The following is a 24,371-nucleotide window of genomic DNA, read 5'->3' as shown; positions in this document are numbered from 1 at the left end:
AACCGAACACGATGACTGCTGTACGATCACACGTACGTGAATATGTACACAGACTCATCATCTTCATATACTCAACCCATCTCACCTTCCTTCCCTTAGTGGATTGTTTTGAATTACGACATTATTTAATTATATATTCTATTTAAAGTATATATGTCTATTTATATGAGTACTACTTACAAAATCAACGCCGTTTGCGTGAAGTAATCCAAAAACGACCGGATTTGTGGCAAAATACATAATAATCTGTTTAATATTTAATGAGGACTTTTTTTTGAAAGCGACAACATTAATGTAGACGAATAAATAAATATTTATTTCAAGAAAAAGGAAAATTCCCGTTATTTTCTGGACTCGCCTCGTATATTGTACATATTATTGGTACTATTTACTTGAAGTATAATTACTTATATAATTTAAAATCTGTAAATCGATAATATTAATATATGTTAAAATTTGACTTACGTCGCAATTATCAAATAATCCTAGTCGAATTACTTACTACTTTATTTTAACCTTCATGACATTAGGTAAACTAAATCTTAGAACTTAGAAATATTTGAAATCACACCTCAATAAATTCTTTTCTTATCCAAAGACTATATTGAGAATCTAGTTCAAAAGGGATTTTATTTCTTAGTTAACGAAAAAAAAAACAGAAATTTTTATTTCTTGTTATATATGTAATTTTTTTAGATGTTGTTTCTATTTAAAAAGGAATTAAGCATAAAAAAAACGTTGATGAAGAATAACCTAAATACTTCAGAATCAAGAAATACAATACAATCGGAGCAAAAGAGTAATTTGACTCAAGTCTAGTGTTTTTTAGTATCTTTACCGGGTAATCTTTTTACTTAAAGTAATCATATCGCCAATATCTCTTACCAAAAAAAAAAAAATCACGGTTATGTGTCGGAAAGGGTAATATAAAATACTTGAGACATTCCATCGTAAGCGCGACACTCATTCGTTAGTTTGTTAAAATATTATATATTGAATTTCAAGTTGCCATTAATAGCATTTTACGATAAAGTCGGGAGTTCTGTATAGGCAACTTCTTCGTTAACAGTAAAAATGAGAGTGACAACTCATTGATAAAGTAAATCGATAAAATAGTACCAGGGATTCAGAAGATTTTGTTGTACTAATTAAACATATATTTATCTATAGATTATTTATAAATATCGAGATTAGAGTATTACGAGTGACGCATAAATGGAAAAAACGGTACCAGGAATTCAGAAGGTCGTAACACTTGAGCAGTTGATGGAAATGTCCATTGTGGCGAGAATGATGTCCACCTGCCACCTATTTTCGTAGATGTACAAAGACTATGGTGGCGTCTGTTGACGTTATTCTTTCTAATAGTGACGAACTTGATATGCCGTGATTTACTGAAAAACGCGGTAATTAGTAACACTCATTAAAATATAAACTTTAATTTCATATCATACAAAGAAAAAAAAATGTGTTAATATGTTTTAAAGCAATTAAACTTAAATATAAAAGAAATAATAACCGTTTTTTTCCTATGAAATGCTTGTTTTCATTTTTAAAATAAAAATGTTTAATATTTATTTTCAGTTTTTATTAAGTAGAAAGCTTTATACAACAGAAATTCTCAATTTTGGTTAAAGAATCTTAAAATAAACAATTAAATATAAATACAAAAATATGTTAATAGTCAGTAGTAATGATTTATCGGACAAGAATTTCATCTGAAAGTTATGCGAAAAGTTTTATTTTAAAACGTAAATTTGATGAAAATTTCGATGAATCGAATAAAAAGATGCATTTATTTTAATATTATACAATATAATTTAATTGATTCAATTTAAGACATTTTTGTCCAACATCAACATAAATAAACTTATAAGTAAAAAAATATATATTACAAAACTTAGAACTTTAGTGTACCGATATTTACAATTTTAATATTGCATATTTGAATTATAATAATTAATTATTCAAAAATGTTATTTTTATATTATTTTAAAGGTGTAGTGAATTTCCGTACTAGGATGACGATGATTAGTCATTTGAAGATTAGCTATGGCTGTTGGACCCTCAATGTGAACTAAAGGTTATAAAGAGTATCACAATTCAATGAATGGTGAATTGTAAGCTATTTAATTTGCAGTAAATTAGTTCATATGATGATATATACAGANTAACACTTGTTTATATACAGGGTGTTCAGTAAGTCAGGAAACGGGTTTCTATTGTTCTCATTGTTACAAACAATTGTTTGTAACAATGAGAACAATAGAAACCCGTTTCCTGACTTACTGAACACCCTGTATATAAACAAGTGTTAATTTTGTTTCATTAATCTTGGTTTATAATCTCATTTAGATTCACCAACAGAAAATGTCACAACGGTTATTAGAGATGCAGATGTTGGTACAGGTATAGAAAATATGTCAATGGATTTGTTTTAATGGCATGGAACTAAGTTTTAAAGACAGTTAATAATCGAGATTTTCACTTGAATTATTTAGTGGAAAATTCTAATGATCTAGGAAAAAATATTTTTATGAGTGTGTTCTTGAGTCCAATTTGTATGGTACAAATAATGGTACTAATATACCGAAAGGCTATAAAAGTTTTGAAACTGTTGCTGAAAATGATTTAGACACTATTGTTGAAGACTCAGATGATGGTACAGAAATGGAAAATATGCCAATGGATTTTGTTGGAACCAAACGTTAACGACTTTGTTGTTGATCAACATGACAACTCGAATATTGGCGAAAAGAACACCAATTATTCTGAAAAAGTTGTTTTATGTACAAAATGTAGTGTGTCCAAAATGAGGTTTTCAAACTGAAAGTAAACATTTTAAAAATAAGATACCCTCATTACAAATAACGTTAATGGAGAATCTACTTTTAATAATGATAAACTATCACTTCTAAACAAAAACGGCCGGATGTAATGTCGATATTAATAATTGTTCGGAGATTACCTCTTCAAATTATGAAAAGTACTTTCCGTTGTGTCAAATGCAAACTATTAACTTCGAGAAGAGAAGATTGTCTTTACACGATCCATACTGATACGTATAGAGGTTTTGAGTATTTAATGTTGTAATATCCATATGTTTTAATTATTCTAAATAATATGTAACCAATATTGTACATCTAAATTATTCAAATAATGTAACCTTTTTTAATTTTTTACTATAATGTACTTAAAACTATGTAGTAAGTCATTCTAGCGAATGGCTACCTAATACTAATACTATCTAATATTTATCATGCATAACTGTATTTGATTGTACATTGTACCATGACACTTTTTATATTATTAATAAAGAATCACAGGTGGTGTCCCTTGATAATCCCACAAAAATAATCTAATTAAAATGTTTCCAAATAAACTATCACAAAAATCATAGCCAGTAGTCCGTCCGCATCCTGTTCGATCAAACATCCTCTATCATATTCACCTCGATTATAAAGGTCTGGAAGTGAAGACTGGAATTTATTCAGAGTTCAAATTCATTCAACTTCAATAACCTTTACATTATAATATCTTAAATCACACACGAAACCTTAGGTAAGCGATTGAAATGTTTATAAAATAATTATTACTGAGCTAGCATAAACTATTATATGATAAGAAATGTATAGTCTATATTTGCAATCACTTACACAAGTATTTTAGCAGATTCTGACTATTTGTAAGTTTAGTTCAGGTCAGTTTTTTACGAACCCTATTATCCACACCCCGCCAGAGATAATTTATTTGCTTTATTAGTAACTCAATCACAAAGGGTCTCGTATATTATATTGGATAATATTAGCTGGCGAAGCAACGGTGACTACTCCCTACACCTATTCATCAACTAATATCCATCTAATTTAATCTATTATCTTTTTGAGTTACTACAGTAACATTGAGGACGACCTCTTTGAACGAAAATATTATTAGTTATGTGAAAACTAGCGATCTTGACTATTCAGACGATGATGAGCACTACTCGCGGACAAGAAATGCAGCTAATGAGCACATTTGCCCTTACAAAGTTTTAAGATAATAATTGTGATGAAGGCCAAGTATTCATAGTTGATTATTATGAAAAAATCGGTGNCGATTGTTGTATTTTTGAAAAATGTTCACTCTATATATTTTTACATTAGCTAATTTACTTTGTTAATGACAAAATAATGATTTGGATTTCTTTTTATATTATTTTGGTTTTTCTATAAAATATATTTTTGTATGAAAATGTGTTTTCAGTAAAAACTTTTTTGTCTACCCTATGAAAATTAAAAAGGTTTAATTTTATGTACAGCATTTATTTATCTAAGAGAAAATTATACAGTTGGATTGAGTTAAAAATTGTGTTATGTGAGTTCAGAATTAAAAATTATACTACACAAATGCAATTTCCTAAATTACTATAGAGAAAAGAAGTAGAATTTCTTTTATAGAAATAATTAATAGTAATATAAAAAAATATCTGATAACAGTTATATAGTAAGATTTAAAATTAAAAATCGTCCAAAGAAATGTCCTCTAAACTTTATAGTTCATTTTTTAAAAAGTAACTTAATGCTAACGTATTTAATCAGTGGTAGCTTAAGGAAAACCATATATCTTCTATTATAATTACATTTTTTTTTTCAAATATTTTAAACCAAAAATTGGTGAAATAACGGTAAATCATACAAATAAAAATTAAATAAAATCCTTTAAAATATTCTGTAATTCATATTGTTGTATTAAATGTATTTCACTTATAATTTTTGATGAATAATTACGGTAATCAGTGTTTCAAAATTTAACTAAAAAGCAAATAGAATAAGTTTTATGTTACTATTATTATTCAAAAATACTTGCGCAAATAATTTTTATTTAATTGACAAATAAAACAATCCATGAAAAATTTTACCCATTCATAAATAATTTCCATCGTTAATAATACATGCGACTGGCGTTGATACATGAAAAAATAAAATTAAAAAAGTGTACTTCTAGATATTTGTCTTTTAATTTAACCTATTAACTTAATTGTTTTAAACTGAGCGTACTTCCCATATTTGTTTTAAAGTACATTATTTCTTACTATAATTTGTAGTTAATAGGTATTAATGTGGGTTTTTCATCGTCCGGAATTTTGATTTAATTGGATGTTACCTTGATATTTTGCGGAAAACATCAACCGGTTTTAATCTTTTATATATATATGCAGAATGATACACCAACTACGTTTCATACAACATCTTCAAAACTAAAAGATAACGTAACCTAAGGTGTTATTAGTATCTTATCAACTTTAATTATATAAATAAATATAGTTTAACCCCCTTTTTCCCCTTAAAATTATGTAAATTTTAGCTTTTTAAATGGAAACATACGCGTTAATTGACTAACAAATAAGAAAATAACTGGTTGATAACAACTGATGAATCAGTATTTCGGAGTTATTAACACTTAAAAATATAGAATGGAGGTGAAGCGTAGGTCTATTTAATTTTGTGTTTAAATAAAAAACAACTCTCTTTTTCTTTTGTTACGATATAAAAATATTTGTTTATTTTTAAGCATTTAATTATATGTATATATTTTTATTCAAAAAATGTAAGTTAAGAAAATTTAAATGGTAATGGGAGGGGATAGAACATTTTTTTTTAATCTTAATTAAAGTGAGTAGGAGCTACAGGATAAAGTTTGCTAGTATTTTTGAAACATTGATACACAGTACGTTTAATTAACCGTTGGTGTCAGTGATTTACATTACCTGTATTATCTTTCAAATTAAATTTTGAATACTGTGAGTATGCTTCAATACATTTTAATTTGAACAACTTTTTTACCTAAATATTAGTTTACATTTAGTGTTATATTTTTTTGTTTTTATTAAAATTTTTTATATTAAACTTATTTTTCAAAGTAATTTAATTAAAAATATATTTTTTATGAATAGAGTTAATTTATTTTTTCGTTTAAACGTAGTTAGTTAACTTTTAATTATGAACTCATAAAGATTGATAATGATCGACTAAAATGTGCCAAATTTAAAATGTTTTTTTTTTAATAGAAAAAAAAAGGGTGAACATTTTTAAATGATGTCGAATATTGAATTGTAGATTAAAGTTGATTTGTTGTCAATTCTATGGTCTAGTGTAATTAAGGTAAATTCAAAAAAATGTCTGAAATATTAATTTTCAATCATAACTTAACGTAGTTAGAACAATATTATAGAATTTATATTTAACCAAAAAATATTTGAGCTTTATGTCACAACTTAATTATAATAATAATTAAATTTACTAATTTTTTTTTTTAATTACAAGGACTTATAATAGTCCTATGATTTAACATTACTATATAAATAAAATAATAATATTGAAAAAAAAATAATAATAATTTTTTTAAGAAATGCAACGAGACATTGATACATTGTGGTTTTTTTACATATAGAAACTTTTGAATTCTGTAAATGATACTACTTAATAAAATGTTAGATTATGTAATTGTAATTTTATATTATAAAAATGGTATAATATAAAAATACCTAGTGTATTTGCATTAGAAATACTTCATATATTTGCGTAGGTCTTAGGCGTACGTTTTCCTTGTTTAAAAAAAATTATAAACATATTATTCCTAGTCTTATTATAATATCATATTGACAAATTAACAGACTTTATGTATCATACTTACTAAAACTAATTAATTTAATTATTTATAGAACGTAATAATTCTATCATGGTGAGAACTTCGATTTGTTTTTTTATATGTGTACTCGTATTACAAGAATCTTACGTAAGTTATTCGTTGTATTAATATGGTAATATTGTTTTTTTTTTTAATTAATTTATTTAATATATAAATAAAATTTATTTAGTAAAAATACAAATAAAACAAGTAATTATTTTTTATTTAGTATAAACAATATTTAAATTAAATAACAAAAAAAGGATCATTTAAAATTTCATCAGCATAATATTACAAGGATATTATATAAAACAAGTACTGTTAACTGCATTTTTTTCCGATAGATGTATTAGTGAAAATTACATGAATGTTTTATTGGACCAAAATAATTTTTGTTTGTTGTAAAGTCTCTCGACGTTTTGAACGTATCTTAACCAATGTTTGTGAGATTAAAATATTTATTTGTAAATTTAGGCACACTATCCTGTTGTTTATTCGTCTCAATCGCCACAGTCAAATGGAGATTACTATAGAACATGTGCTCCACGTGTAAGATGTGATCCGAATTCAAAATATAGAACTTTTAACGGATCGTGTAATAATCTAGATCATGCATTGTGGGGCTCAACAAATACACCTCATCTTAGACTTGTTGATGCGGTTTATAGTGGTGGTAAATAACAATTTAAGTAATAGTTTCAAAAATACGTATCTGTTAATACTAAAACAACAGTAATTTAAAGTAACTAAATCACTGTTCTTGAAAATTTACGATCGCAAATTAAAAAAAAAAAACGATGAGTACACAATGGTGTATCGAGGGTTTGAAATGGTTGAAAAATATCAATGAATTTTTTTGTCAGGCGAACGAGAATTCCGTAGGCAATCAAATGGGGCACCATTGCCTGGCCCTCGAGAATTACAACTCTGCTTGTTAACCGAAAATAATGATATTTATGATGATTACAACGTTCATTTAATGCAATGGGGACAATTTGTTGCACACGATATTACTCTACTGCCACCAGATGACGAAGGCAAGTTAATGTCTATTCATTTATAGATTTATACAGATCGGTTTAAAAGTAAACCATGTTTAATTTTTATTTATGTTAAAATAAAACTAAATTTTATTTCGAATTATATTTGTGTAAAAAATTAATTATTATTTCAGTTTCTATATTATTTGTTATTAACTGTTATGATTGTTAATTTTATAAATAATAATAACAATATAAAGTTATAATTGTTATTTTATTTGTCGTATTTGTAAAATGTATATAATTTATAAAAAAATTAACTAAACTAAGAGTTAAATATTGACATTTCCACAGGACCTGCAAACTGTTGTGCTCTTAATCAAAATCAATTAAGAAATATTCCATATCAATGTAGAGCAGTAATATTACTTCCAATGAATGATCCGATGAATTATGGTGGAAGAACTTGCCTTCCCTTTAGACGAGCAGTAACTTCTTCAAATTTTAGTTGCTCACAATTACCAAATATATTCGTAAGAAAAAAATTAAAGATAATTAAAAGCACAAAATTTAAAGGATATAATATTCGTGTTTTGAGTTAATTGTTTAATTGTATTAATACATTATAGATGGTACAAACATCTCAATATATTGATGGTTCTCATATTTATGGACCGGATGATACTACGGCAGCATCACTTAGAACATTTAATGATGGTTTATTAAGATCAGAAATTTTACGCAACGGTAAAGAATACTGTCCACAGCGCAGAAGACAATCTCGAGAGTGTGATAATCGACCAAATGTTAATGTTTGTTTTGATGCCGGTACTTTATATTTTCCATTAAAAGAAATTAAGAGATATTAAAAGGAATAATAATGCTTACAATTTAATAAAATTACGTGTGTGTATTTTCATATACTCAGAAAATGAGGTATAAGAAATGTTACCTTGAGTTATTTTTAAATTCTTGGTGTCTTTTTAAACAAATTTCCGTCCAAATTTTATTTTTAATGGAAAACATTTTTTTATTTCAATATTATTAAAATTCAAACATTTTTAATTCTTCAAATCTAAATTAGTTTATTTTTTAACGATGAAGTCAACAAGTTTTGATTCATAATATTAGTATTGCTAATAAATCTTAAAGGAAATTACATACATGCACAAGTTATTTACTTATATTAGTTACTATTTTTAGAGAAGAGGATAAAATATTTAACAATAAATATGTAATAAATGTAATTGCTTTCAAATTATGACAGGTTAAATCTTTTCCTCTTATAACATCTATTCAATAACACTAACTGATTGCATGATTTAATATATTTAATTTGTATGTTTACATTCATTTCATAAATCCAACATTCAATAAAATGTACAAGAAATTAATCATATTCTTTAATTATTTATGTTAAATATGAAAGATAACTCTCTAAGTAAATATGTATTTAATTTTTTTCATTAAGAAATATTTTTTTTAATGAAATAAGTTGAAATTGTCTTGTTTACACTGTTATTATTAAAAATTAAGGTGATGGTCGTGTAAATCAAAATCTTGGAATTGCATCATATCAAAATGTGTTTTTGAGGCTTCACAACTTCTTAGCGAAAAATTTTAGAAGAATGAATCAACAATGGTCTGATGAAGTTATCTATCAAGAAGTTCGAAGAATTATTGGAGCTATTATACAAGTCATTACTTATAGAGATTTCATACCTAACTTGATAGGTAATTCATTATAATTTCTCAATATATATATATATTAATAAAGAGTAAATTATAAATATTTTAGGAAGAAGGTTTTCAGAAGAAAATGGGCTTTCAATTTTTAAAAGTAAAACAACCTATGATAGAACATTAATTTCTTCGACAGGACTTGAATTTTCAGTAGCCGCTTATAGAGTTCCTCACAATATCATTCCGAATCAACTGAAGTATTACAAAAATATGTTCAAAACAACAATTTTCTGATTATTATTTTTTTAAACAATAGTTATTTTGATGAGCGTCATAATTATATCATGTCTGTCAATTTAACTGATTGGATGGACAATCCTGAGCAATTACAATACGAGTCAAATTTAGACCATTTGATGATTGGCATGTCAGATACTGCTGGTCGGAAAAATCAACCTTCATATAACAATCTAGTAATGACATTGAATTTTTTTCGTATTCATCAATTCATAGGTTTTTTCACAGAGGGTTACAAAGAACATTACTTCCTATTATGTCATTATTATTATTCCATTTTATTATTTATTTATTATTATTCCTATTATTAGTGGGAGTAATAAAAAATTTATATGCATATCCCTCAAGTCAAAACTCTGAGAATGTCGCTGCTATATATCAAATATTGATATTAGTTATTTATTGATTTTCTCTTTTTTCTTTAGATTTCAAATGTTATGTTTCATTTTCATTATCCCGGAGCTACTGATATGAGTTTGATAGCTTCAGACATCCAAAGAGGACGTGATACTGGTTTACCACCATACTTTGTTGTCCGACAACAATGTCGATTATCTGCTGTAAGAAGTTTTGAAGATCTTCATGCTTTTATGCCACCAAATGTAGGTTTTTATAAAAACTAAAAGCCATAAAAATCATTAGAATAAGATTATTATTAAATTGTATTTTAAAAACTTTGGAGTTTTAAAAAGTATATAATTGTACTTTAAAAATATATAACTAATTTTATTTACAATAATTTATTTAATTGCATAACTGATATACTTTTGTATTAATCAATAATAGGAAGTAAATATATTGAAGAAAACGTATAATTCTGTTTACGATATTGATTTGATAGTTGGAATGTTATTAGAGATCCCAGAACAAGATTCAATGATTGGTCCAACCGCTAAATGTATTATAGCGGATGGATTTTATAGATACCGATACGGTGATAGATTTTTCTTTGATGTTCCAGGTCAACCCGGTAGCTTTTCTAAGGGTATGTTATAACGCTAATTTTTTTTTTACTTAACATTTGAAATAATGGTTTTAAAATTTTTTAGAACAAGTAGAAACGCTTAAAAATATTAATATGGGTCATATATTCTGTGCCACTACAACAATGTACGATATACCAAAAGATTTCTTCCGTACGTTCGACAAACGGTAAGTGCTAAGTGTAACATATTATAAGTAAATACATGATGAGAGGAAATTCCACAGGTTCTACTCTCCCTTCCCCTGAAAATTGATCATATTAAATTATTATTTTTAAATAATTATTATTATGATTATTGTTATTATTATTATTTATTAAATATCATATATCAGTTATAAAGTTAAATAGGATTGCATTAAATACAATTTTTTTTTAGAATTCTTTATACACACAAAAAAAAAAAAGCGTAAATACATCGCACAATAAAAGTAAAAGACCTGTAAATTTAAAATAAAAATTTGGGTACTAAGCATTTTAATATAATTCAATGTAGTTTATTATTCTATATTTAAATATGCAATAAACTTACATAAAAGTCTTGAAATTAATATTAATGTAAAAAACAAAGTAACACACAATTTAATTTTTATGAAAGTTTGAATCTTTGTATTATTAATTATAATCATCTATTTTTAGACAGAGCCTACTTGTGCTCATAGTGCAGCATGTAATAAGCATAATTTTTTTTTTATAAATTATTGATTACCAAAGGTAAGCTCAAAGAATAGAATAAGTCAGAGCTCATTTCATAAAAATTCATATAGATAAGAAAATATTATATGTATTTCTTTACACGATACAATGATTTTTAATAACTGTACGTTGTCCAAAAATATGGTCTGACAATTGTTGCTTTTATTTCTGAAATTTATATCTATTTTTAATATTATTTGGAAATTTACTTTAAACAAAAATGTTGGTTACTTTATTGTTTTGTAAAATATTATCTACATTAATTAAGAATAGTTCAATATTTAATGAGATGTATGAGTATAATTGATAAAATTGTATATTGAGATAATTATAATTAAAAAAAAAAAACCAGAAAATTTTGGGAGGGTAATTATACTTAAAATAACTGTGTAGAGAAATCTATTAAAATAAGTTCAAAATTCTTGATAAATAAGTATAATTTTTTAATTTTAATAAATATTATTTATATGTACATTTTTTACTGTTATAAATTTATGTATACATTTTTCCAGAAGTCATTCATCTGAAAAATTCAATTGTAAAGATTTAAAAAATAAATTAGTCACTCTAATGAATGCATGGAAAACAAACAGAAGAAACTAATTATCAGTCAGAAATTGTATTTTGTTTTGTTATATTAAACAAGAATTATCAATAATGCAATATAATTTTACCTTAAATTTCTTTTTATATATTTAATTTTTATTGTGAAGTGTTGTATGCAAGCTTACTTGGCCACTGACACAAATACACTCATACAATTTAATAATAAGAGCGTTAAACAATAATATTTAATGTACATAATTTTTTTGTCATTTCTATATCATTCTTAAGTTGTTATAATCAAAAAATATATATTGGTTTTATACCATAAAGAACAAACATTGTTTGTAAACAGAGAAGGAATGGCTAATTGGGTTAATGTGCTATTAATGACTTAATGAGCCAGTGTATCATAGAGTGAACGGGAGTTCAAATCATAAAAACGCTGTCACGGACGCAGCAAAAGAATACCCTCCATGTTTGTAATATTTTTATTTGTTCGTATTGGCAGAAAATTTTCCTTGGGTAGAGGAACTATATATATATATATATCAAAATCCTTCTAAAAGTATCACTTTCAATGAAATTAGGTCATCATATAAATTTAAGGGGTTGAGGGGACTGCAGTCCCATCTACAAGTCATTCAAAAAATTATTTTCGTGTCCTCTACATTTAGCTACAGATCGTATTTAATTAATTGATAGTTGATTATTTATTATTTTGCTCATTTTACTCGTCACAAAAGCAGACGAAACGGTGCAATTAAAAATATTTTCGTAGAACAATACATAACATGCGAAGCAGAAATTGGATATTTTTTTAATCGTTTTATTTGATTAAGTTAATAGCGATACACAATTATATTAAATATAATTTATACATGTAAAATTGAATAGATAAAAAATGTTCAACGATATTTTTCAAAAGATAGATGTAATAGTATGATTAATAAAAAATAATATAAATATAATATATAGTAATAATATAATTTTAAATGATACATATAGAAAAAACTAAAACTGAAAATCGAATGCTGAGAAAAATATTAGCTTTCTCGTTTAATCAATAGTTATAATTTTATAATGATTATAATTAATAACTATTACTTTAATGAGGAACCGAATTAAACAAATTTGTTTGTTTGCTAAACATACTTATAATAATCAATTTTACATTTTACCCGTGGATTTGTTTAGATCTACATTAGTAGATCTAATGCTCTAAAAAGGAATTTTCTTTAATTATAATAATTTTTAACCTTTTTTTTCTCATCAAGTAATTTTAGATAGTTTTAATGAAAAAAAAATTGTAATTCTTCTCCAAAACAATTCTTTGGTTACGTCACTTTTTCATTAATCATTTCTCTTAAAATAGATTAGTTTAGTAGTTAGTAATTTACATAACTTTATGTTAGATAAAAATTAGAGGTAATCTAAAACGGTTAATGTTTTTAGCCCCAAGATAATATAATTTTTCGATTATTGTCTTAAAAAAACCCACAAAAAAATTTTAACCTTGCTTTTAGGTTTTACCAAACTGCGTTATGCATCATAATAAACGAATCTACACAGGATTTATGCGGAAATCTTCAACCGGTTTCATGTAAACAAGTCTAACAAAATAAATATACACATTCATTATTGTAAAAACTCCTTAGTATGTGTTATGTTTTTATAGCTGTGCCATTTAAGCCATGAAATTAAGTTTTTAAGTTCACTGACTGAATTCGCATTTTATTTGATCATCTAGGACATCTAAGAAGGTATTACTTAAATGTGAATCTTGATTTATATAAATTAAAATGTATATGCTAGTTTTAAGAATTATTTTAGGTAGGGGAATTCAAGAAATAAGATATTAGATTTAAAATCTAACTAAAAAATTTCTAGCAGAGAATTGCTACAATAATTATTTTTTATGTATGTAATTGAAATGATGGCATTAAAATATTTGTTAATTTTTATACTGTCTTAAAATTTAAATAAAACCAAATTTCTTAAATCATAAGAGCTTTAATATCATAGCTAATGTTACTTAATTTAACATCAAATAAATGATAATTTTATTAAATTTCAACATAGGATTATATATATTATATATATATATATATATATATATATATATATATGTAGACAGTTATCAATGAAGTTTGTGTATAAATAATTTAAAAAATTAATAATATAGTATACACTTAATTATTAAAAAATACATTTCTAATGAACAATAAATATAATATATGTGTAATAAATAAATAAATTTAAATAATACCGAATATTCAGTTTAATTAAATTTTATTTATTCACCAGTAATAAACGGGTTATTAACATAAAAATGGATCCTACATAATAATCCTATTTCATTGTTTTATTTGACTAAAAAGTCAAATATTTTCGGAAAACATTGATGAGGAAGAACCAATTATTAGGTATTTAATTTATCTCAATGTAAAAAAATTGTACTGGCAGGTAGTTACACGTAGTCTTCACAGGAAGATACGTGCATCGCATGTATTTACGAAAATAGACGTATGTCCAAAAAGTTATAGTTTTTTTATAAATGACCTACTATAAACAGAACCTACACAATTGAAGATTTTACACGAGTCCATCCCATACAGTAGTACAATAATAACTTCAAAATATTATACATTTGTATAATATTTTCAGATCATTTTCGGTAGGTAATCAAACATTGACAAAATGTTTTCCATATATTTTGAAGATTTAATTTATATATATATATATATATAAATATTATATGAATTTTATAATAATTTCAAAATCTTTAATAAAATATAATTAAAAAATATCATGTAATTTTTTCATAGCACTATTTTTTTGTCATTGGCGGAATTTAGGGGCCTAAAACCAAAAATAAAATTAACTTATCTTATAAAATTCGACTATATTAAAATATACTAATGTCATATCAACATATGTTATTAGGGAAAGGGAATTAAAATTAGTATCCCAAATTATTTTCCTAACTTTACCTATATTTTTCAAATATTCCGTAACAAAGTCTCCATTGAATACTTAATTAAAACTTAGTAAGTATTTTTAAGACTTTATAAATTACTTAGTTATTAAAATATATTCAAACAAAATCATAATTTTGTATTCATTATATTTTTGATAGATTGTAATAAATCTTAATAAATTAAAAATGTTCTTTGATAAAAAATTATTTTTAGTAAATATACAAAGTAATCAAAATTTAATTAACCAGAAGTCTTTTCGATGAAATAAAAATAATATTGATAATTTTTTTATTGGTTTCTTTTAAATTTGTTTTTCTCAAGTTATCATTTAGTATATTTTATGTTCATCCCTCATACCTTATAAAGTTGTCGAATTAGTTTTGTCAAATGACAACATATGTAATTAATTAGTTTAATATAAAATAAAAATTATATTAATAATTTTTTCATTTGTTTCTTTTAGTTCAATGTTCTCTCAATTTTTCAATCATTAAGTTTTTTTTATGTGCATCTCTTATACCTTTACCATTAACTTTAATTTCTCAAATGGTAATACCCTTAATTAAATAGCTTATTAATTAGATAATGATCTAATTACAAAATTGACTGATCAATAACAATTTTTGGACCAGTATTTTGGAAGTTAATAACAATTTTTACCTAGGAAGGAGCAGGAGCACGAAGTACTTTGCTTTCTGAAGGTATTTATTGAACAGCAATTTTCTTAACTAGATCATTATCAGATAGAACCAATTTAAAACAACTATAACTCAGTATTTATGAGATTTTTTACAGTATATACATTATGGCAAGGTTTTTGATAACAAATTTGTTTTTCCTGATGGTATTTTTATCCTATGTATACGTAAGTATAGTTATTTAAACTTATTATTCAATACAAAATTGTAATTATTTAAAATAGTTAATTATTTGGTTTATTGATTATAGTTATTATAAAGAGAATCAGTATTAATTAATGTCTTGAGTATTCTGATATAAGAACTTTACTATTAAGTTTTTATTAGACTCTAAACTTTATAAATAAAATGTTTCTACATTTCTTGTACTCTGAATATTTTAGCTTCAATGCGAAGCTGAGAAGGTATTAATTTTATCAAGATGTGTTTTTTTTTGTGCCTGTTGCCACTTTTTCTCAGTTCTCACTAGACCGATATCTTTCAACGATACGTCAAAAGATCACATATCGTATCTAGTTGAAGACTAAAAAACTCATAATAAATAAATTCATTTTTTTTTATTATATGCTTTCACTTTAAAGGATAAAAATAAGTAGGTTAAAAATGATTACTTTTAACATATTAAAAATCAAAATCAATAATAATTTGAAAACAATTAATTATAAAAGTTATATATTATATTTTTGAATCTAAGAATTACTAATCTGGATATGATTATGGAAATAGAAGTTGATGTTGCTCTTGAAATTATCCACCAATTTCCTAGAATTAAACACCATCTACATATTTGAATTGAAGCGTTTCTTATGATAGTGATTTTAATCACTGTTAGATTAAATCTAAACTGGACCCAACTATGCCACGTACCCACTGTGCCTTGACCTCCCTGTGCTGGGTTTTTTATGTTTTGAGGATAAATTTTCTAAAAGTCATCAGAAATGGACATCAGTTAATTTATTAATATATTTTCTTTTTGATGTTAGTTTTTATTAATTATCTTGTGCTGTGCTTTTTAATCAATAGTTATTATTAAACTTAATAAATACATTATTTGATTTGTTTACAAAAATAGACACAAAAAACAGTTATTTACGATATCCAGTCACCTCAATCAAATGGAGATTATTATAAGAAATGTGCTGTATCTGTATTATGCGATACAAAATCTAAGTACAGAACTTTTAATGGATCGTGTAATAATTTAAAAAACGTTTTATGGGGATCAAGTAAGACACCACACATTAGACTTTCAGACGCTGTTTATAGTGGCGGTAGGTAAATTATTATTTGATACTTTGTAATTTTTACATGAAACTTAAATACTGAATAATTATTATTTCACTCCCATCTAAACTAAGTAAAAAATTTATCATAAGTTTTATTTCAGGTGAACGAGAGTTACGAAAGCAATCTAACGGAACACCATTACCTGGTCCTCGAGAATTACAATTGGACCTTTTAACAGAACTTTCTACTAATTTATATGATAATTATTATAATGTTCACTTAATGCAATGGGGACAATTTTTAGCACACGATATTCATTTTATGCCACCGGATGCATCTGGTATCTATTTTATACATATAAAATACTATACAATGCAAAATTTATACAACATGATTCATAAACGACGAACCATTTTGGTTTAACTGTGAATTATTACGAATCATTTAATCAAACTAAGAAATAAAAATAATATTAAGAATATTTTTTCGACATCTTTTAGATACAATTTATTTTTAATTTATCTATCAAGTATAATTTTTTATGTTCATCCTTTATACCTAGTAGGAGGCGTGATGTGGGGCACAATGAATCATTCGGTCGCCGCCTTAGTGCTAATGTACTGCTGCACTGTTTGCTATTGGTTCTCGAATGGGTGACCATGAAATCATTTTATCATTCAAGTGGTTCATGATAAATAAATTACTCTGTTTAGGAGAAAAAAATCAATTTTTAAAAATCGTTTTAGAGTCTTGTTTTTGTTAATAAAAGTACCTCGATTTTTAAGTTAATCATTTAATTTATATTTATTAGATGTCAAATAAACTATAGTCTACGTTAAAATATATTTCAAACGATATTTACATCTAGTACATTATATGTCAATTTTTTTTTTTTAATGTTGCTCCTACTCTTTTATTTAAGTTCTATAGCTCTAAAATAAGATTTTCAAAACCAAAAGTTCAATCCGAAAAAAAAGATAATCCGAGTGCTTCTTCATTAGATGGTATACGATTATCTGGAATTTTGAAAATTGATTGGTTAATTAAATAACCAAAGACTTACTTCATGTAGAGTAATTTGTCAAACAATTTTTTTATGAAATTTAAAAAGAACATGATTAGGTTTTTTCATATTGAAATTGTTGTTATTCTTATTTTTAACAAAATAGTAACAAAGTAAAGTATGGGGAAAATTAGAGAAAGAAATTTCAAAATTAATAGAAAAACTATATTAAAAAATTAATTCTAAAAAGAAAAATTACAACATTTACTCTTGTAAAAAAAAATTATCTATAGTGTTATAAATGCATAAAGAGTAAGAAATAAAATGATTTGGGATGCTTTAATAAAATATTTTTTTTTTAAATTATTTTTGAGCTATAGAGAACAACTTAAAGATGTAGGAGAAAGAAATTTTAATCATTGATTATATTTAAACACCCTAATATATGTATATATATAATATCTATACTATTTTAATAGGACCTCCAGATTGCTGCACTGTCCAAAATCAAACTAATATCCCATATCAGTGTCGAACAGTAATTAAATTATCTAAAAACGATCCAGTATTTGGAAAAAGAGGACGAACTTGTTTACCTTTTAGAAGAGCATTAACTTCATCAAATTTTAATTGTACTCAATTGCCAAACTCATTTGTAAGCTGTTTATAATGTTGTATATAATTCTTGTTATACTAGGTTGTATTTTGATATAAATAATAATTATTAATAGTTTAATTTCTCATAGTTAGTGCAAACGTCACATTACATAGATGCATCTCATGTATATTCATCAGATAAAAATGTAGCTGAATCTTTAAGAACCATGAAGAATGGTCAGTTAAGGTCAGAGTTACTTCCCAATGGTCAGCAGTTCTGCCCTCAGCGTAAAAGAGATTCATCTTTTTGTAATGGTCGAGATAATGTCAATTCGTGTTTTGAAGCCGGTAAATGAAATAAAAATAACTGATTTTTACAAAATTTTTTTTTTAATACTGATAGTAAGTATAGAAATAAAATTTCCTTTTATTATTACTTGCGTATGATTATATAGTAGTGTTAAAATGGTTAAATTTTGATTATCATTAACGAAGTTACAGTAAAAATTATTAAATTAATTTCGAGATCGAATATTACTACAAAATTAATGAAATACATAAATTTATGAATCATTTTTTATTTAATTATTTTTTTTAAGTCTTTTTTTTTTTTTTTTATATCAACAATTTTATATAATTTAACAACATAGTTAAAAGTAAATAAAAAAAATTGTTAATATTCTTTTTTACTTTATTAGGAGATTTTCGAGTGAACCAGAATTTTGGAATTGCTTCTTATCATGTAATATTTTTGAGGCTTCATAATATTTTAGCAAGTTATTTCCAAAAATTAAATAGTCATTGGTCAGATGAAATAGTTTACCAAGAAGCTCGTAAAGTTATTGGTGCTATAATTCAGATAATCACGTATAAAGATTTCATTCCAAGTATACTTGGTAAGCAAAAAAAAATTTATATTTTTTCTGCTTTTTTTAATGTAAACAAAATTTGTTTGATGAATAAATAATATTATCAAAAAGGAAAGCAATTTTCTGAGCAAATGGGACTTTCTATTTACAAAAACAAAACAGTTTACAATGAAAAACTTATGTCCTCGACGGGGTTAGAGTTTGGGGTTGGAGCTTTCAGAAGTTTACATGCGATAATACCAACTGAATTCAAGTAATGTAACTTTAATATAAATATATAAATTTTAATTATATAAATATATAAATTTTAATTATATCAATAAATAAATTCGTTTACTTTGAACAGATTCGCGAATAATAATCATACATATATAACAGCAATAAATATAACTGATTGGATGAATAAACCAGACTCAATTCTGTACAATTCCAATATTGATCATCTAATGATAGGCATGTCCGATTTTGCAAGCAGAAGGATTCAGCCTTCTTACAATAATCTTGTAATGATGATTTTTTTTTTAAATATAAAAAAAATATTGTTTATAAAATCAAAAATATTTAACCCTAAAAGCCTCAACAAAATTACAAAAAATCGCGGATACGTATTTCGTATTTAAAAATAATATTAGCCACATGTGGCTAATATTATTATTTTTATATTGTATCATTTTTACAATTTTTATCATTAAAAATCATGAATATTTTTATGAACTCAGTATTATTAAACACATTTATTTTTATGATTTACTTACTTAAATACATAAATTGAAATAATATTAAATAAGTTTTAGTTATAAAAAGAGAAAAATATATTGGTAGTTATTTTATTTAAATATGTTAATTTCATTGTACTATTAATGATTTTATCAAATTAACGATAAAATTTCTATACTTAGATATCAAATTATATGAATCATTATGATAGATCAGGATCGTCAGATATGAGTTTGATTTCCTCTGATATACAAAGGGGCCGTGACGTTGGATTGCCACCATATACGGTTATTAGAAAACATTGTGGACTACCGGATGTGAAAACCTTTGAAAATCTTAATGATGTTATAGCGTTAAATGTATGTGAATAATTCTTAATTTATCTGAAAATTTTATGTAAAAAAAAAAAAGACTTAAATGTCTTTTTTTATATATAATATGTTTATAAATTATACTAATCATTGGTACCAAATTATCAGTATCAATCTAAATTAATTTTTAACTTTTAAGATGTCTTATTAAATCATTTTTTTATAGTTTAATCCTGTCTGATTAGAACCAAATAAAAATTCTATGGTTCACATTAAATTCTATTTGATTAAATCAGATGGTTATTAAATATATTTGTACAAATATAAATACTGTTAATTATGCTGTTTTAATTGAATTTTTAGATGCTAGCCAAATTAAAAAAACTTTACGCTTCAGTTCATGATATTGATTTGATTGTGGGAATTTTATTGGAAAATCCAGCGAAAGACTCTATGTTAGGTCCAACGGCTAGATGCATTATAGCCGATGGATTTTATAGATACAGATACGGTGACAGATTTTTCTTTGATGTCGAAGGACAGCCTGGCAGCTTTACTTTAGGTGAATACTAACAAAACAATTTTTATCATATGATGTATAAATTTTTTATTTTTTTTTTTAAATGTTCACTTTATAGAACAAATAGAAATATTACAAAATATTAATATAGGACACATTTTATGTCTCACCACAAATATAAAAGAAGTATCCACTCAGTTTTTCCGATTATCATCTGAAAAGTAAGTTTTATAGATATATACAGAATGATTTACTTATCATGAAATACTTAATTAATCAAAAAGTAGTATTAATATTTTAGCTTCGATGCGAAGCTGAGAAGGTATTAATTTTATCAAGATGTGTTTTTTTTTATGTCTGTTACTACTTTTTCTCAGCTCTCACTGGATCGATTTCTTTCAACGATACGTCAAAGATCACAAATCGTATCTAGTCGAAGACATTACCCTTAAAAATTGAAAAAATTTCTTTCGTTCCCCGTAAATGGGGGAAATCTCCAAAAAAATTACAAATTTAAAAATCGTTGATTTTCGAAATTTTTTCAATTTTTCTTACTTAAAACTGCCATAACTTTTTTAAAAATTATCAAATCAATATAATTTTTTTTTGTAGATGCATAATGTTTTTACCTACCATTTGATGTATTTTTTTTGTAAATCTGACACTTAACCTGCCCACAGGGGGGGATTTAAAATGACAACTTTTTCACGAAAAATTAACTTTTTCAATTTAACTTTTGAAAGTGTTCCGGAAAGTCTGACACTTTTATATATATCTTAAATTAAAGCTAATATAATATACATTATTATGAAAAAAAAATGTTTGGACTTTAGATTGTCTTCACTGTGAAAATGGCTACCAAATGACATTTTTGTATGAAAATTCTCGATTTCAAATTTTACATTATTAACTTTATTATGCTATAATTTGTTGAAAAGTATATGGATGAATACAATTTTTTCACGAAAAGTAGAATTTATATTCATCTTTCATTCGACATACTTNTTTATGAGAAGTAGTATTTATATAGATCTTTCATTCGACATATTTTTTAAATCGGACTATTTCCCTTAATATGGGGGGGTGGGGTTCAAATCTAATAAATGCATATAGAAAGTAGAACTTTTTTAACTTAACTTTTGAAAGTGTTCCGGAAAGTCTGACACTTTTATATATATCTTAAATTAAAGCTAATGTAATATACTTTATTATGGTAAAAACAGACATCAAAGTTAATAAAAAAAAATACGATTTTTTAAAAAATTCTTTTTTATATTTTTAACTTCATAACGCTATAACTTTTTGAAAAATGTATGGATCATTATAATTTGTTTAAGATAAGTACTATTTTTATTTATATTCTTCTTTTATAATTATAATAATAATAATAATAGTATAAATAATGTTGGAATACTTAGTTTTGTTATAGAGACAATTATTTAAAAATGACACTTTTATAATAAATAGTTTTATTTAATTAATAGTCTTGTCACATAAAATGCAATAAAAATCAAAATTTTTATATTCATTTGGTCTATACTGATCAGCTATACAATCAATTATCACTCTACGACAACGTGTAGTACATAACACCTATTCAATACTGCTGTGAAGTTCTATATACTTTTGGCAATAGAAAATGAATTTTTTAGCAATAAACTTTTTAATTCGTTTCTATAAGTATTAGGTGTTTTTAATATTAACTTTCACTTTAAAGGACAAAAAAAGTAGGTTAAAAATTATTACTTTTATCTTATTAAAAATCAATAATAATTTGAAAACAATTAATTATAAAAATTATATAATATATAAGTAAAAGAATTACTAATTTAGATATAATTAAGGAAATAGAAGTTAATGTTGTTTTTGTAATTATCCACCAATTTCTTAGAATTAAACACTATCCACAGATTTGCATGGAAGCGTTTCTTATGATAGTGATTTTGATCACTGTCAGATTAAATCTATACTGAACTCAACTATGCCACGTCCCCACTGTGCCTTGACCTCCCTGTGCGACCCCACTGTGCTGGGTTTTTTTTTAATATGATTTCTAAAAATCCCCCCAAAAAATAGTTTTACCGAATTTTTTTTTTAAATCGGACCATTTCTCTTAAAAAAGGGTGGGGGTTCAAAAAATAAAAATGTATATAGAAAGTAGAACTTTTTCAACTTAATTTTGAAATTTGGCACTGAATTTTTTCTTAATTCTTTTTGAGTTAGAAAAAAATGTTTAACTCATTTGATTTTTATCTCATTTAGATTCAATAACTTCAATAAATATCAAGGATTTCATTATTGTAGTCTCCTCTCGTGAGAAGAATTTCATATTAATATTATTTTACTATGTGGTTATTTTTTGTAGCTATCATTTATTTTCTCAGTTCTCACTTGACCTACTTTTTTTTATTTGTTTCTTTTAGTTCAATGTTTCTCTCAATTTTCAATCATAAAGTTTTTTTTAATGTTCATCCCTTATTCCATATAAGGGTATCAATTTTAATTTTCAAATGCAACACTTTTAACCAACCATCTTATTGATAATGTATTTAGATAATGTGTATAGATTATCTTATATAGATAATGATCTAATTAAGAAAATAACGGGTCTATAACAAATTTTGGATTATTATTAATATTTTGAAAGTTATTAAGAATTTAATAATTATCGAACTATTCGATAGTTGTCCACTATTCGAGTTATTTGATATTCATTCAAAAACTATTCGAATAGTATAAATATTCGAATATTTTTTAAAACTATTATTCTATGCTTAAAATAAACTATTCGGTTGTAATAATCACAAGTCAAATAGTTAATCGATAGTTTACAATATTTGAAAATGCCCATTACTAATTTTTACTATTAATTGTAAAATAATTTATTTTAAGTATTCATTAATTATCTTCTTATAATAATTAAGTGTATTTAATAAAAATTTTAGGTAGAACTAATCGAATATTTTTAAAACCATTCGGTAGTATGTAATAGTTCATGCTAAAAATAAACTATTCTGTTGTATAAAATAAATTCAAATAGTTATTCGAAAGTTTTAAAAAACTATCGAATACTATTCGATATTTTAAAATATTCGAAAATTACCATCACTAGTAATAACATAGACCTATAATTTCATATTATAAGTTCTTATCATAAAATTATCACTAAAATAAAATTATTTTTGATCGGACTAGAACTTTTATATTTTTTATTTTGTATATTACCTGGTAATATATTAACTGCATAACTTAAAACCTAAGTAATTTTAAAATTGATAATTGTATATCCATTTTTTTTTAATGTAAAATGAAAACAAATGGTTTATTACATTTTTATTTAACAGATAAATTATTTTTAAGTTTACGTATGTAATTTTTTTTTAAAGTATTGACAAATTAATAATATTTATTTTTTTCCAGGAACTCAATAGAAAGACTGCAATGTAAGGACGTAAGAAAAATGATGAAATTTGTAGCATGGAAAACCAACAGTTCAATAGATTAAATGATATATAAAAGTGAAATTTTTTTCACTTTGGTTAAGTATAGAAAATATTAGAAAATATTTTTTGAAATAAAAATTAATATATAATTATTA

The 24,371-nt window shown here is 24.6% G+C and overlaps 2 protein-coding genes across 8 annotated transcripts; both read left to right on the top strand.

Moving 5' to 3' along the window:
- Positions 1–5,642: 5,642 nt before the first annotated feature.
- Positions 5,643–12,097, top strand: LOC126905099 (peroxidase-like). 3 transcript variants are annotated; one of them, XM_050684504.1, is made up of 14 exons: positions 5,647–5,782; positions 6,050–6,143; positions 6,704–6,777; positions 7,144–7,342; positions 7,533–7,706; positions 8,004–8,182; positions 8,279–8,477; positions 9,186–9,383; positions 9,448–9,589; positions 9,649–9,805; positions 10,055–10,231; positions 10,416–10,614; positions 10,679–10,781; positions 11,823–12,097. In XM_050684504.1, the coding sequence occupies exons 3-14, from the start codon at positions 6,721–6,723 to the stop codon at positions 11,908–11,910; spliced, it is 1,872 nt and encodes a 623-aa protein (XP_050540461.1). In that variant the 5' UTR covers positions 5,647–5,782; positions 6,050–6,143; positions 6,704–6,720; the 3' UTR covers positions 11,911–12,097. The 3 variants fall into 3 exon arrangements, with proteins under 3 accessions (XP_050540460.1, XP_050540461.1, XP_050540459.1); XM_050684502.1 differs by having other exon boundaries at positions 11,820–12,097; XM_050684503.1 differs by lacking the exon at positions 6,050–6,143 and having other exon boundaries at positions 5,643–5,782; positions 11,820–12,097.
- A 1,353-nt stretch (positions 12,098–13,450) lies between these two features.
- On the top strand, positions 13,451–24,371 carry LOC126905101 (peroxidase-like). Of its 5 annotated transcripts, none has more exons than XM_050684509.1 (14): positions 13,451–13,613; positions 15,496–15,532; positions 15,627–15,696; positions 16,602–16,800; positions 16,917–17,096; positions 18,239–18,414; positions 18,506–18,704; positions 19,055–19,252; positions 19,337–19,478; positions 19,572–19,728; positions 20,125–20,301; positions 20,617–20,815; positions 20,892–20,994; positions 24,194–24,371. In XM_050684509.1, the coding sequence occupies exons 3-14, from the start codon at positions 15,637–15,639 to the stop codon at positions 24,276–24,278; spliced, it is 1,875 nt and encodes a 624-aa protein (XP_050540466.1). In that variant the 5' UTR covers positions 13,451–13,613; positions 15,496–15,532; positions 15,627–15,636; the 3' UTR covers positions 24,279–24,371. The 5 variants fall into 5 exon arrangements, with proteins under 5 accessions (XP_050540466.1, XP_050540467.1, XP_050540465.1 ...); XM_050684510.1 differs by lacking the exon at positions 15,496–15,532 and adding an exon at positions 15,295–15,380; XM_050684508.1 differs by lacking the exon at positions 15,496–15,532 and having other exon boundaries at positions 13,452–13,613; positions 15,564–15,696.

This window comes from Daktulosphaira vitifoliae, unplaced genomic scaffold (genome assembly GCF_025091365.1).
Source record: "Daktulosphaira vitifoliae isolate Bord-2020 unplaced genomic scaffold, ASM2509136v1 Scaffold_4, whole genome shotgun sequence".
Taxonomy (NCBI): Eukaryota; Metazoa; Arthropoda; class Insecta; order Hemiptera; family Phylloxeridae; genus Daktulosphaira; species Daktulosphaira vitifoliae.
The sequence above is the reverse complement of the archived record's forward strand: the minus strand, read 5'-3'. Positions and strand labels throughout refer to the sequence as shown.

Coding starts and splice junctions, on each gene's coding strand:
- LOC126905101 (XM_050684509.1), top strand. CDS start 15,637: ATGGCAAGGTTTTTGATAACAAATTTGTTTTTCCTGATGGTATTTTTA. Junction 18,705..19,054: donor CAATTCGTGTTTTGAAGCCG/GTAAATGAAATA, acceptor TTACTTTATTAG/GAGATTTTCGAGTGAACCAG. Junction 20,302..20,616: donor ATGATGTTATAGCGTTAAAT/GTATGTGAATAA, acceptor TTGAATTTTTAG/ATGCTAGCCAAATTAAAAAA.
- LOC126905099 (XM_050684503.1), top strand. CDS start 6,721: ATGGTGAGAACTTCGATTTGTTTTTTTATATGTGTACTCGTATTACAA. Junction 7,343..7,532: donor TGATGCGGTTTATAGTGGTG/GTAAATAACAAT, acceptor TTTTTTTGTCAG/GCGAACGAGAATTCCGTAGG. Junction 9,806..10,054: donor AACCTTCATATAACAATCTA/GTAATGACATTG, acceptor TTTTTTCTTTAG/ATTTCAAATGTTATGTTTCA.